This window comes from Teleopsis dalmanni, chromosome 2 (genome assembly GCF_002237135.1).
Source record: "Teleopsis dalmanni isolate 2A chromosome 2, ASM223713v2, whole genome shotgun sequence".
Classification (NCBI taxonomy): Eukaryota; Metazoa; Arthropoda; class Insecta; order Diptera; family Diopsidae; genus Teleopsis; species Teleopsis dalmanni.
This window is the reverse complement of record NC_051847.1, coordinates 63,599,788-63,615,096: the sequence shown is the minus strand read 5'-3', so window position 1 is coordinate 63,615,096 and position 15,309 is coordinate 63,599,788. Positions and strand designations below refer to the sequence as shown.

The 15,309-nt window shown below is 29.0% G+C and overlaps 5 protein-coding genes across 5 annotated transcripts; 4 read left to right on the top strand and 1 right to left on the bottom strand.

The window, feature by feature from the left end:
• Positions 1-3,211: 3,211 nt before the first annotated feature.
• On the top strand, positions 3,212-4,282 carry LOC119683258. Its single transcript, XM_038096896.1, has 4 exons — positions 3,212-3,316; positions 3,392-3,559; positions 3,613-3,769; positions 3,827-4,282. The coding sequence occupies exons 1-4, from the start codon at positions 3,268-3,270 to the stop codon at positions 4,188-4,190; spliced, it is 738 nt and encodes a 245-aa protein (XP_037952824.1). The 5' UTR covers positions 3,212-3,267; the 3' UTR covers positions 4,191-4,282.
• Positions 4,283-6,808: 2,526 nt separating this feature from the next.
• LOC119678964 (zinc finger and BTB domain-containing protein 41) lies at positions 6,809-9,818 on the top strand. Its single transcript, XM_038091097.1, has 5 exons — positions 6,809-7,101; positions 7,157-7,400; positions 7,460-8,594; positions 8,660-9,050; positions 9,475-9,818. Exons 1-5 carry the CDS (start codon positions 6,985-6,987, stop codon positions 9,721-9,723), a joined length of 2,136 nt encoding a protein of 711 aa, XP_037947025.1. The 5' UTR covers positions 6,809-6,984; the 3' UTR covers positions 9,724-9,818.
• Positions 9,678-10,977, bottom strand: LOC119678965 (S-adenosylmethionine sensor upstream of mTORC1). The gene is made up of 2 exons (XM_038091098.1): positions 9,889-10,977; positions 9,678-9,741 (listed from the first exon to the last, which is right to left on the bottom strand). Exon 1 carries the CDS (start codon positions 10,880-10,882, stop codon positions 9,980-9,982), a length of 903 nt encoding a protein of 300 aa, XP_037947026.1. The 5' UTR covers positions 10,883-10,977; the 3' UTR covers positions 9,678-9,741; positions 9,889-9,979.
• Positions 10,978-11,784: 807 nt separating this feature from the next.
• Positions 11,785-12,581, top strand: LOC119674695 (protein ALP1-like). Its single transcript, XM_038085851.1, has 3 exons — positions 11,785-11,857; positions 11,957-12,172; positions 12,226-12,581. Exons 1-3 carry the CDS (start codon positions 11,785-11,787, stop codon positions 12,579-12,581), a joined length of 645 nt encoding a protein of 214 aa, XP_037941779.1.
• A 1,388-nt stretch (positions 12,582-13,969) lies between these two features.
• LOC119682477 (DNA repair protein RAD51 homolog 4) lies at positions 13,970-15,309 on the top strand. Its single transcript, XM_038095928.1, has 4 exons — positions 13,970-14,286; positions 14,344-14,738; positions 14,797-14,913; positions 14,997-15,309. Exons 1-4 carry the CDS (start codon positions 14,030-14,032, stop codon positions 15,251-15,253), a joined length of 1,026 nt encoding a protein of 341 aa, XP_037951856.1. The 5' UTR covers positions 13,970-14,029; the 3' UTR covers positions 15,254-15,309.

Here is a 15,309-nt window from a genome sequence, read left to right as displayed (position 1 = left end):
ATCAAAGAAGATGTGTGTATATTTGTCTTCACATTTCCTAAGATATGCAGGAATAATGGATTTCATTAGTGAAGGACAGTGATGCAACAACAAAATATATAAAAAACCGGTTTCAGCTGTTTTTATAGTATATAATTTATTGTTGTACAATGAATGAATGAATGAAATGGATTATATCAGTAACCTTTAAGGTAGTGATTAAAATAAGCATGTCCAGTTAAGAAACCGGTAACTAAACGAATGTTTAAATTTGTTCAAATAACACAAATGACACAAATAAACTTTTTGAATTGTTTTAGGTATTTAATTTCAATTGATAATGCATATAATTTTTCGTTCATCTTAAACTTTTATTGTAGAGTAATGCTTCTTTTTATCAACAAAAACATATATAAAAAAATCGAAATATATTTAGGAATTATTTTCTGTTGAAAAGGAAATCAAGTTTTCCGCTTATTTATTGTGCAATTGTCTGACAAATTTGTATCTTGGTAAATATTTAGGTTCCTTACTCGTTTATCGGACCTGGTAACCTTCTCCCGAAGTTAAAGTACGTTAGTATCAAACACTCTGTATTCAAAGACCCATACAACGGGTGGTTTTAAGGTTCACATTTATCCGTAAATATTTCAAAAATATTTCAAATACTATACACTAGATATAATCGATTTTAATAAATTAATATTTTTATAAGAACTTGGAATGAGCTTTCAATATCTCCCTTTAACAAGCATCCACATACGCCCTTGTCAATATTAGTTAAAATTATTTAGTATGTCATACCGCGTTCTTATGATACAGAGATGCACTTTGTTTTGCTATATAAAAGAAATTAAGTTCAGTAGTAACTGTTTCATAAGCCCTACTTATGTCCCATATATATACAATATTATTAAATATATGCTATTATTTAACTATTATTTTTGCTGTCATTTTAGTAACTTTGTGGGAAGCGAATTTAGTATGACTATTATAAAGTACATATAATCATTATTATTCTAATTAATTTGATTTTAATTAAATGTTGTAATAAAACTAAATAAAATGAAAGTAAAATTAAATTATATTATAACTTCGTACACACCAACTCATTGTTAATATGAAGAGATTTTATTTTATTTTATATTTTATCCATAATTCAAAATAATTTGTTTGCTAATTTAAAACTAAGTAAAGAATTACGGACATGTATTTATATACCAAACAATCACTTATAAACGTAATAATTAAATGTTCACAATATAAAATTAATAAATAAATAAATTTGATTTGAAGAATATTCTTTATACACTTTCTAACAAAATCAGAATTGTACTAAAAAAGTACGTAATTTGACACTATTGTGCTACATTTAAGCACATTTTCTTTATATAACTAAAACTTTTCATTTTGATATTTTTAGACAAAATTTTTAATATGGATGTTACTCAGAATTAAACATTTTGATAAAAACACGTCATATACTTAGCGTGATAATAACAATAAATAATAAAGAAAGTATATTTAAATTAAGTTTGTCTTAATTAATGATTATCCGACCTAAGATTAAAGTAAAGTTTTTCGGTAGATTAGTTATATATATATATATATATATATATATATATATAATGACTCTCGGTGTGATAATATAAAGTGATAATAACAATAATTAATAAAGAAAGTATATTTAAATTAAGTTTGTCTTACTTAATGTATTACACGATCCAAGATTAAACTAAAGTCTCTCGGTATATTAGTTGATTACTCTCAGTGTTGTTGATATATATTATATTTAACTATAGGAAAAGTAATCCTTTTAATAAAAGAAAATATATTTATTTCGAATCTTTCAAATCCATATTACAAAAATAATAAAACGAAGGCAGTAGTTTGGAAATCAATGTAGACTATCAAGTAATGATTCGGTATATTTTTACTTAATAGATATAATAGTAAATCTTTTTATTCCTTCCACAACCACATCGATTTTAAGGAACGGCTCATTATTATTGTTTTGAATTATTATTTTATTTATCAATTAAAAAAATTGTTTCATAGAACAATTTCTTGATACAACAGACATACTTATCATCGTCGCTTTGAATAGTTTTTATCAGAGACCGAAAATAATTATTTTAAAAATTATATAAAATAAATATTTGTTGTTGTAGTTCACTACTGTTCGAAATAAACCTCTATAAAAAATTTCCAAGAAAAAAAACAGCAACAAAAAGTTTAAAAAACAAATTTTTTTATTATTTATTTGAAAAGGCGAATGAAAGGAGTTATTATTTAATCTTTTTCTTAATAATAATTGTTATGTTTTCTGGTTTTTATAAAAAAAGATGTAATAATTTGTAAAATGAAAACAGCTTGTTTGCAATCACTCATTTTTTTTACTATTACTATTTATTACATTTTTTTTTTGTTTTTGTTTTTTAATTATGTTTTATTTATATTTAAATAAATGATATATTATATCATTTTATTAAGGAGCAAATTAAATTTTGTTTCGAAACTCCTGTGATTGTCTTTTCATCAGTAGAACTCTTTTGGGAGCTTCGGGTGCACCATTCTGTACAATTACTAATCGTTCGTAGTATTATAGATATACATGTCCTTAATTTCATTTGTAAAATTTTTAGTTATTTTAACTAGCTATGTAGTTAAATTGTGTATTGATCATAAGAAAGGCAGATTACAAAATTAAGCCATTTCATGAAATGTCGTGAGGTGACATCACATGTGCAGATATCAATTTCCAAGGCTGCCAATCTTCTAAAATATTTTTTATTGAATCCAAAAAAATTTGATTTAATTTAAATTAAAAATGCTATTTAAAATAAAATTTCAATTAATAAGTTAAAATTAGAAAATACTATTTAAAACATAACTAAATTAAAGCTATATAGTTATTGTTTTATACAAGTTTATACAGATATAACCATTCTATTAATTTAATTCGAAAATGCTATTTAAATTAAATATTTTAAATTTAACAAAATTATAAAAAATTAAAGCTCATTATTAACAATAATAATAAAATTATTAATAATATTAATAATAATTAATTAAATAATAAATTTAAAAAAAATGAAAGCGGCAACCCTAAAATGTTTCTTGACTCTTAAATAAACAAAATAAAATAGCGAATTTTAGTTATTTTTATAATAAAGTATTTTCTAGTTTTTTTAAATAGCTAAATGTTTTTCAAATAACAAGAGAACTTAAATAAATTCTATAACAAATTATTTTCTCATTATAATATTTGGAAAAAAATTTTAAATCATGCGGTGTGCAGTGAGCCATTGTAAGCAAAACAACGCTAAGAAAGATGGTAAGGTATTCTTAATGTTTATTATTTGCGAGAATATAATAACATATTAAATTTTTATTATATTTTTTGTTACAGGTAACAAAAACAGCATACATTACCATAAATTCCCAACAGATCCAGAGCAAAAGGAAGCTTGGATAAACTTCTGTCAACGACTCGGAATAATAAATACAAAAACAGAAAGAATTTGTTCTTTGCATTTTAGTGATGAAGACTACGAAAAAAATTTGCAAATGGAATGGGGTGAGTATTATATCAATGAGTTATTACTTCAAGTTTTATTTTATGATTAATAGGTTTAAGTTCTAGCAGGACAGTTCGATTAAAACCTGGAGTAGTACCTCGAAATGAGGAAGAGCATTTAAAAATTAAAAAGGAATTCGAATGCCGCGACAGTGGAACTCTTTCTTTTATAGATTATAATGCATATATAGACGAATTGAAATTACAAATGTATGTAAATAAGTAATAAATATTAAAAATATAAGTGTTAACATAAATTTTTTTCAGAAAAACTTTACAAGAAGAAAATAAAGCGTTGAAGAAAATACAAAACGATTTCTCAAAAAGTAAAAATAAATTGCATCGTCGTATTGAAGTCTTAACACTTTACAATACTAATATGGAAAAATCATTAGGACATCTCTTTACACCCAATCAATTAACAAAAATGAAAAATGGTGAAAAAAGACGAAATTGGACAGCTGCTGACATAGCGCAATCATTTACGCTTTATTCCACAAGTGCCAAAGCTTACAAATATTTAAGAACCAAAAATTTTCCATTACCAGGAGTGAGAACTTTGCAAAGATGGTCGCAGAAACGAGCAAAAAAAACAAAAATAGAAACCGAAATAATTATTGACTTAACATAAATAGTGATACTTCTATACGTGATTAATATATATGTTATATATGTATGTGTCATAAATCCATCATTCATTACTCAATTCCAAAAATTAGATATAATAAAAAATTATTTGTTTCGCATAGATAATAATTATATGATTAAAATTTTGTTTTAGTAATTATCAGTACAACATCATTTCACAATAATAAATTGAAATAAGTTAATACATCTGAAGTAACAATAACATCGTTTGAATTTATAATTTACTAATCCTGGTTAATTAAAAATATTTTTACAATTAATTCAAATTTTAACCAATCTACGAAACAGTTTATTGCAATAATCTTTAAAATTTTATAATATATATAATTTCACAATAAACACCTTTGAGCACTGGTTCAGGACAGCACGATCATAACATAAACGCGAGGCGGAAGTGATCGCTATTAGGGAAGCATTAACTTATTTGAAAGTGGTTGATATATTTGGCAGGAATATATACTATCAGACAGTCAAATTGCTGTAAAGTTCTTAAGTACAGTTTAATTTACAATATCTCTAAACGAGATATTGACGCAGCCTAATATTTTTCTAATCTGGGTCCCCTGTCATAGGGATATTTTTACAACTGCAGAACAGACAAGATATCCAGAAAGGATGCTTCAGGACTTCACTCGGAACACCTAAGTAATTTCGATTTCGACGAAATCATGCAAATTGTTACTGAGTTCTTTCTGTGCTGAACTTCTTAATAATAAATGCGAAGACTCAACGATATGTAGGCATCTATATGCTATGTGGCCATTTTCCACTAAAAGGAAATATAATACTCTCATTGAGATGCTCCGTAGACATATTAGTCTTATAGTAGGTTTGCTTACAGATCATTGCAGATTAGGGAACCATGCTAGAAGATTTAATTTCCCCCTTCAATCGTAACTGTCGCAGATGTGGGCAAGAAGATGAAACTGCTTCCCATCTACTCTGTCTTTGTCCAGCTCATGCACGGCGACGACTTAGCTCTTAAGGTGCCCCCTTCTTTGAGGATCTTGATCAATTACACCAAGTCCCACTAAACAGCATTCTAAGCTTCGCCAATGGTTTAAAGCCTAGTTACTTCACTATATGGTAACACAATGGGCCAATAGACCTAAGTGTATCCTCTAGGGATCTCCGGTATAACCTAATTCTAAATATACAAGTACAATATATAAACATAACTTTTAAGTTCGAGTTGGTAATGGTGATCTAATTTATTCTTAAAATAAAATTTGTTAGGATAAGGTTTCTATTTAAAATATAAAAAACTTAAATTAAACAATATCCACAAGTTCTCAATTTCAAAGTAAGAAATATTTATTTTATCTCTGCTATATACTGCCTTGAAAAAAAAAAATTAAGAATCGGTCATAAAATAGTATTTAACTGGTTATGAAAAATCCGATCAAGTTAAAAAAAAATTTAACAGAATTTCCAAGTTAGGTTAAGTTGGAGTATTGGTGTTGTGCCCCAAGGCATACTTGAGCTTAAAAAATAGCTCGTTGTGATACCATGGATTAGCGTTGTTCATACGCAGACTTGAACGACCCTCAGAAGGATCACAGTTAAAACAACGAAGAAAGGCACGACTGTCCCATTCAAGTGAAACTAAACCAATCTGCCAATGATTATAAACTTGGTGAAATTCTTAACTTTGCAGGCTGAGAGGATATGACAAAAAATGTGAAACAGAGACTATTCCTTTTCTTCAACAAAAGCAACCTCGATAAATATCAATATATGTTAAATTCTTGTTTAAAAATCTAAAAACGCAATGAAATAGTAACGTTTAAGGAGTATGGTAAAGCAAATTATACGTAAAATAATAGGGAACTTAGTAAAAAAAGCTCAAAAAAAACAAGTAAAGAAACTCCAGGTCAGAATAACTTGATAGATGTTTAAAACTTCAACTTATGAAATTTATAGTTCTGATGTCGTTATATTATTATTTATTCTTGCACAGAGCGCATAGGTTTAATTAGTAATTTTATGAACTAAAAGTTGACATATATATATGTTGCAATTTTTTACCTACATTTGTTTTTTAAGAACTTAGTAGTAGTAATTAATAAACAATAAAATGAAAATAACTGGATGATAAATAATAAAAATTAAAACAAAAACAAAATCGTAATAGAATAAAATTAGCGAGCTGGTCCGTAGTGCAATAGTTAGTCGGCAATACTAAAAAAAATAAAATAATTGTTTATTTATTTTATTTATTTATTTGTGTTAAAGAAAAATAAAGAATTTAACAACGAGGTTCTTCGCTTTAAAAAAAAATTATTAAAAATTACAAACTTCATATTTTAATTTAATATATTTTTTACTAAAACCTATTCAAATTTATTTTTTATTTGTATTTCATTTTTATTTTTTAATATCTTCATATTATTTATTTTGAATATATATATAAAATATTTTTTTCTTTAAAACTACAAATAGCATCTTATATAGTATTTCTTTTTAATATTATTTTTAAGTTTAAAAATAAATATTTACTGAAAACTTGCATTAGAAAATTGAATTATTTTTAAAATGTTTATAATATTATTTATAATATAAAAATGTTTAAACTCGTAACCGGCGAATTTGTAGTGGACTGTTCCAATTCCATACCGTTTGCCTGCTTGGTGCCTTATTGGCGCTGAACAGTTTTGTTGTATTGATTGTGTGACGAATAAAGTCATATTGTTTATTTGTTTGTTTTGTAATTATAATTTTCTGTTAATATAAAATGCATATACATCGAGTTTGTTAAAAACAAAAGTTATTAAAAAATGGTTAGCTGTATCTTATGCTTGTCCGAACAAGCGCCCGACTATATACAAATTTTCTCAAACAAGGGTGTAAGTTTAGACGTCTGTGGCATTGTTTCTAAACATTTCTGGATTAAGGTGAGCTTCGATTTATATTTAATTACATAAATAAATTCATATAATTATATAATAGCCCAAAAAAACTTATACCACTGAACAAGAACAAATATGTGTAACGTGCTGGGCAGAATTGGAGCAATTTCATCGTTTTTACAAGCGCGTTGCTGAAGCTCATAATTGGTGTGAGAGCAAAAGCGAATTTTTACCAGTTGGCTTGGAAAATGACCCTTTGCCACAGGAAGTAATATTCAAATCGGAAGACTTAGCAAGTGCTGGGCAATTAGTAGAAGCTTTGGGAGACAGTTTCTTTGACTCGGGTGAGTAGAAAATATACATTATGAAGAAAAACAGATATTAAAAATTTTCACTTTCGCAGAAGTTAAAGTTGAAGTGCATGATTTGGAACTCTTACCACAAATTGAAATCATAGAAGAAGTTGCGCAAGTAAGTCTTCGTGCGCAACGTGCTAGTAGACGTAATCGCCTTTTGATGGAAAATAGTTCTGATAACTCCAACTTGTCTCCGATTCCTAAACGAATTAAAAAAGAAAATTGTGTTACATTAAGTGAATTTAATGATATAACAGACGTAGAACCCAAAGTAGAAACAGCAAATGAGTTGAATATTAAGACTGATACTGTCTCAGAATTAAGTACAAGTATTGACAACGAAGCAACAACGGATAAAAAAATTACAAATTTAGAAGAAACTCCAAAGAAACGAAGAGGGCGGCCTAAAAAATTAAAGGAGGAAACTCCAAAACGAAGTCCAAAACAACGAATTAACGTAAGCATTGAGAATTCAGCTATTAAAATTGAGTTACCAGCTAGTGAGAGCGATGGAGATGATACGACATATGCAAATCTTACTTCAAATTTCGATTCAGGCACTGACGATACTTCCAGTTCATCAAGTGATAATGCTTCGGAAAAAAGTTTACCAGACATCGAACCGCAAGAACGTTATGCAGAAATTCCTAAACGTATCGTGGTAAAACCTAAAAAATACAGAAAAAGAGAAAAACCTTTGGTTCCACCAAAACGTATGACGCGAGAAGAGATTGAACGCAAAAATCAACAACAGGCAGAATACGATAAGATTATAGCGCAATTCTTTATGAAATATTCATGTCCCAAATGCAATTTGTTAGTACAAAATTTTGGTGATATGAAGAAACATTTTCGTGCTTCTCACAATGATGAACCTGGTTATATGACCTGTTGTGGTCGAAAATTTCAACTACGCAAAACACTAGCCGAACACATTTACGTACATTGGAATCCAGAGCATTTTAAATGTAGTGTATGCAGCAAAATATTTCAAGACTCACGTTCTTTGGAAATACATGAGCTTGCACACACCAACCCTACAGAACAAAAAGAACGGAAGCTATTCCATTGTGACAAATGTCCTAAGGCATTCACAACAAAAGCAGCCTTCGAATATCACTCGTTTTCCAAGCATGTTCCCAAATCGGAATTTAAATTTTCATGTCCTGAATGCAATAAAAAGTAAGCACAAAGCGTTAGTGTTCTTTAAATAATTTTAATATATTTGGTATATTTTTCTAATATAGATTACCAACTGAACGTAAATTGAAAGATCATATAAAGTACATGCATGATCCAGAGAGTGCTATTATATGTGATAAATGTGGCAAACAAATGCGTAGCCAATCAAATCTTAAAAAACATCACGAAATTGAACACTCAGATGTACCACGTCCTGCTCCAGTACCTATGCAATGTGAAATTTGTGGTACATGGCTACGTCATATAGCCGGTCTCAAGCAGCATATGAAGACAATACATGAAGATAGTGGAGGAGAACATCGCTGCCATATATGCAACAAGGTTTCCACAAATGCACGCGCACTTAAGCGGCACATATATCACAATCACGAGTGTGAACGTAAATTTAAATGTACAATGTGTGAAAAAGCTTTCAAGCGGCCACAGGATCTAAGAGTGAGTACAATTGTTAAATGCATTTTAAAGCAATTTTTGATTAAAAGTATACAAAAATTGTGTATCCATGCATTAAAAATTATAGCAGATTCTGAATGCATGAATTTGACAGCAATGTTAAATAGGGTATGGTTTCTGTTGTAAGCTTGTGGGGCAATGGCTCTTGCATACCCATTGTAAACCAATGTTGCTGCCAAGACCATAATACTACATTGATATTGCAACATGTACTTATTAAAGATTGATCTTAAGTAATTCCATATAGATACATAGTACAAAATTGCTCCAATATAAAAAGGAGATATAGAGATACACGGTACTATTCAAATTAAATTATAGCAAATATATAATATACACTCATTGTTAACATAACACTATTATTAATTTATCTTATAATAAATATAAAAATTTTTTACAATTATAGGAGCATACATCGACTCATACTGGGGAAGTTTTATATACATGTCCAAATTGTCCGATGACTTTCTTTTCTAATGCAAATATGTATAAACATCGTCAACGTTTACATCGTGCTGAATGGGAAGCTGACAAGAAAAAACCAGTACCGCCAAATATAATGCAACAGGCTGTCGGGGCAACGGCTGCAATGAAAATGCAACAGGCTTCCTTAATTTTGCATCCAAACTTTATGCAAACAGTGCACAACGATTAAGTTAGAATTATTTACTTTCTACAAGTAAAAATTAGAGCATTAAGTTAAATTATAAGAATTGTATAAACATAATTAATTTTTAAAATAATATAAATAAGTAAACCAATTTTGCATACACTTTTATATTTCCATATAATGTTTTTGTATATAAAATGAAATTTTTACCTTGGCTCAATAAAATTCATTATTACATTATGACGAATGAGTCTACCGTATTAAAAATATTTACAGTTATTACTTAATATAAACATTTCTGCTATGAGTCCAAAATATTTCGATCCTGTGGTATATCGATGGTTACATTCATATAATCTTCCCGATGCAACTGCGCCCAGTGTTTGGCTATGCGTAAATCGATAGCTTTGCGAAATACTAAACACGTAATATGTTGTAATTTTTCGAACCGTATGCGCAGGAAACCAAGTGTGGCAAGTGTGTAACGCCAGTTCTTCATATAGCAAGCATTTTTATTAACAGGTTGGGAATCTGGTGTAATGATTATAAGTATACCTTCCGTTTTCAATAATTCATAGGCTTTTTCACAACACTCTAGTCGTTGTTGTGGGCTTGGTATATATTCTAATAATAAGCTGAATAATACACAGTCATAACTCCTTGCTGGTAAGCTACACACTGAGTTATTTTCTATACACATTTCATTTCCGCCCACATTTATTTTAAGGAAGTTACCTTGTAGTACATTTGAATTCGTCGCAGGACATAAATCGATTGCAGTTACATTAAAGTATGGCACACTGGAGAATGGATTAAAACAACTGCCTATATCAAGCAGGTTTATTCTGTCGGGTATAGAATTAAAATCATTATCATCTACAGTTTCATTTAACCACATCTTTAATAAATGCTGTTCACGTAATCTTTTTTTAATATAAATGCCTTCTGTAAAAAAGTATTCAGTACAAAAATCATTAACCCATTTGATACGACTATGTGTAGATAAACGATTCTCTGAATTTATATTGCTTTCCCAAATAGTGGAAAGCTGCTTCATCGCCTCTGCATATTCACTTAGACGTACTGTGTCTTTTAGATATATATCCCAGGCTTGTTCGGTGCCATATTTCTGATTTAATTGACGTAAATAATTATGACATTCTTTGATTTTTTCTGCAAGCAATTTATGTTCTTCTGTAGCCATTTGTTGATTATCGTTGTGCCGTTTTATTATTGCATTAAGGATTCAGCTGTTGGCTGAAGATTTGTTTACATTTCTTCAGAATTTGTCATTGACAAAGTGTCAGTTGGTATCGTGGTTACCAGGTATGCAAAAAAATTTTTTTATTAATTTATGATCAAAATTATTAATATAGTAGGTCTGTTCCACGAGCTACACATAGTAACTTTGAGTAACACTGTGTATACACAAGTGCGTTCCACGAACAAATTTGTGAGTAAATGAGAGCATCTGAGAGAGCGTAACATCCCTGTCGAAATTTGAAAATGTTACGCAGACTTTACTCATGCATTTTATATGAAGTAAAATTTGTGTTTATGTGTAAATCAGCTGTTATGGTTTGAATTCAAATTTTTGTATTGTTTGTTTGCGCGGCATTTGTGAATATAAAAAAATTCTGCATTTTTAATTGTAACAATTGTAATAAACAAATATTGAAATGGATAAAACCATAATAAATATTTTATTAAGTGATTTAAGTAACACAACACAACCAGAATATAACGTAGTTAATACACTTCGAGATAGTGACTCTGACGATGATGTAGAATTGGTGTATTCGATATTACATAAAAAAAAAGAAAACGTGTGTGTATAAAAAATTATATACAAGATGTTGTTTACAAATATGACGACAAGGAATTCAAAACTCATTTCCGCATTTCGTGGATCCTTTTTAATTCTTTGGCTATAAAATTTCAAAATAGTACCGACTTTATTGCACTGCGAGTAAGTGAGCTGAACATTTCTTCAGAAGCTCACGTTGCTGTTTTTTATGGTTTGCTGGTCACGAAGCATATTGTTTTAGAGATTTATCAGATCGCTTTAATCTTTCTTTATCGTCAGCAAACCGAGTTATAAGAAGGATGAGAACTTTCTTTAGCAACATATGTCCGGATATAATTGCATGGCCTAGCACATCAAAAAAGGAAGAAGCAAGTACATTTTTCCGAAGCTTATGCAATTTTCCATAAGTTATAGGTAAGGATTTATGTGCATATTAACGCTGCATATATATTAATACATGTTACTTTGCAGGTTGCCTAGATGGCACTCGTATAACTATTGATCCTACTGGAGATCGTAAGGACGACTACATTGACAGAAAAGGAAATATTTCATTATGCTTGCAAGCCATCTGTGATGAAAACAGAAAATTTATTAGCATATTTGTCGGACATCCAGGCTCCTGTCATGACAGTTGGGTCTTACAAAACTCTCCTATTTATATGCGACTACCATCGAAGTGTGGAGGTAAGTTCTTTGGAAAAAGAAATGAGATTTATTAAAACCTCTTACGTTTACAGAATACTATCTACTGGCTGATTCCGCATACCCCTGTACACAACACATCATTACGCCATATAAAGACAACGGGCGTCTTACTCGTGCACAAAATAATTTCAATAGAAAATTGGGGTCAGGTCGAATACTAATAGAAAATGCATTTGGTATTTTAAAACAACGTTTTAGACAGCTACTGTGTCACTTTATAAGAGTATGTTGTGTTTTGCACTATCTTGCAAATGGAAACGACTTAGAATTCACATTTTCAGAACAATCTGAGGAAGATAATGATGTCAACAACCAGATCCCTTTTAGATCAAGTATCGTTAGAGATTCAATTTGTAATGAATTACAAACACAAAATAACTTGGATTAAAGTGTTTATTTGTATATTGCTTATTTTTCATTAATTAATTTTATTAATATTGCAATAAAGAACTTAATTCTAATTAATATATTAACATCACATTTTATAAATATATACTTAATTCTATCTTAGCTTTAAAATTACATTATTTAAATAAATTTTTAATTCTAACTAAACATAAAGACTATAATATTAAAAGTAAATATGTTTTTAACATAATGTGTCCTAATAATAATAATATGTAATATATTAAAATAAGTTTAAAAATAAATAAATATAATATATTAATTATTTTATTATTAATGTGTTTGTCTGTTATTTTTCAATTTCTATTTCTACTGTTTTGTTTTTCAAAAAACAGCCGTTTTCACCAGACTTTACACAAAGCTGTTCCATGAAAATTTGTGTAAAGAGCGTAATCTGGCACTTTATTTGTGTTACGCTCTCAGTTTGTGCTTTACTTCTGTTTTACTCATGGTTTACTATGTGTAGCTCGTGGAACAGACCTAGTGTTTTATTATACCATGTTTCCATTTCTGTTATTTACGCAATTTTGCTAACAAAAAACCGCTTATTAGATTAATTTACCATACAATAAGCTTTCATTTAAATGAAAGCATTAGAAATAAATCAACTGATTTAAAAGCGTCGAATGCAACATTTAAAAACATATTACCAAATGTTTTAAAATATTTGTTTTTACATATGTTTTTTATGTAAAATAAAAACAAACTATTTATTTCATTCGTATAATTCTTATATGGAGTTTACATTGGCCGAAAATGGCATTTTGACACTTTGAGAGGGCTTTTTTTTTGACATATATACAAAAAAAAGTTAATAAATGTTTGTTTGGTGGTTGCATTTTCTGAAAACGATGCACCTTCTTTTAGAACTTCTACTTCCCAAAAAGTACTTAATCGAAGTTAAAAATATGTTTTCAGTTTATATTGTAAGGTTTAAAGGTATATTCAACCTTTATAAAATATTTTTCGGTACAGGCCAAAAATCAAATCAACAGGCAAGTTGAAAAATCAGCTGTTTGAAATGAGAATAAATGAATTTCAAATAACGGCTCATTCAAAATGATTCAAAACGCTATATTAGCTCACAATCAATAGCAGATCTTTCATTTGGTCTTTAGTAAGATCGAAAATAGCTTTCAGTCTTGCAAAAACCGCTGTCAGAATACGAAAGATCTTTCAAAAGATCTTTCGCAAGATTTTTAAGTGTGGAGAGCTAAAATATCGTTACAAGAATTGCTCTATTGATGCCTTTTACTACGATATAAGCTGCGGCTGAACATACCATGATACTATATGGCTAAACAGACCATATTTTGTATAACATACCTGTCTTTAATTGATTTCAATTTGACATTTAGTTATGAGCGCCGATCGCAAAACAGATGATGAAATAAACAAAATTTGAATTGGCTGGGTCTTATTACACTAATAATGGCACTTTTAGAGCCGTTTGGCAATGATTTAACAAAGTATATAATTCAACGATTGAATCGCCATAAAATAAGTAAAGTCAGTGAATTTTTATTTGCGAACGATAAAGATTTAACTAAAATTACGAATTTATCCGAAACAACAATAACTGAACTAAAGCGAGATTTACGGAAATTACATGGCGTACATCGTGCCCAATTATCACATATACGACGTAAAATAGTTAAAGAAACCAAATACAATACTGGTATAGAAAGGTAAAAGTCAAATAAGTTATGATATTAAATTGGTCTGATCTTAAACTCTTCATAAAGTCTTGATTGCTTATTGGGAGAAAGTTCATTATTTCCGGGCGCTGTTTGGGAGATATGTGGTTTCTCAGGAACTGGCAAAACACAATTGTGTCATACAATAAGTTTGAATTTAATTAAAAACTACAATTGTGATACATTATATATTGATACAAAATATGATTTCTCTGGTATTCGGATAAGACAAATGTTAAAAAGTCGTAATATTTCTAAAACTGATGCTGGGCGTATAATGCAACAGATAAAAGTGGAACGCGTGGATACACTTGAAGGTGTAATTAAAGTCTTAAAAGAACTATGTGTTCAATTGGAAATTGAAAACGCGGACTGTAAGGCAATAAAATTCATAGTAATTGATGCCTTACCGGCAATTTGGTTTCAACATCGCGAACGTGAAAGTTGGTGAAAAAATATACTTATATAAAAATAGAAATTATAATATTATTTATTTAATAGGAATGTTTTTATTATCAACTTTAGTAAATACAATATGGAAATTGGCGCTACAGTATATGAAAACATTTTTATTAGTAAATTTAACAGTTTATAAAGAAACAAATCTGTTTGAGAATGGTAACCGGGGGAAAATAATTTAATTTATTTTTTATATTATATATAATATTTAATATATATATTTAAATTATGTTGCTTTGTAGGTTTACAGTATTCACAGTTGGGTGATACTGATGGTGAAGTTAACGAAGAAGCATTAATGCAAGCAAGTGTTGAATCATCCATAGTACCTGCATTGGGTAGATATTGGTCCAGTGTACCACATTTGCGTTTATGTATAAAATCAAATGAAAAAAAAATTGAACCAGTTTGTAAACGGACAATAGCAGTTTTAAAAAATTGTTATGGCCCAACGGGAGGAAACTGCAACGTCAGTATAACTGATGCAGGTGTTATATAGATGCAGCACTGTTCATGCCTATCTTATTTTATGGGAACAAAAGTGCTTTATCAGTA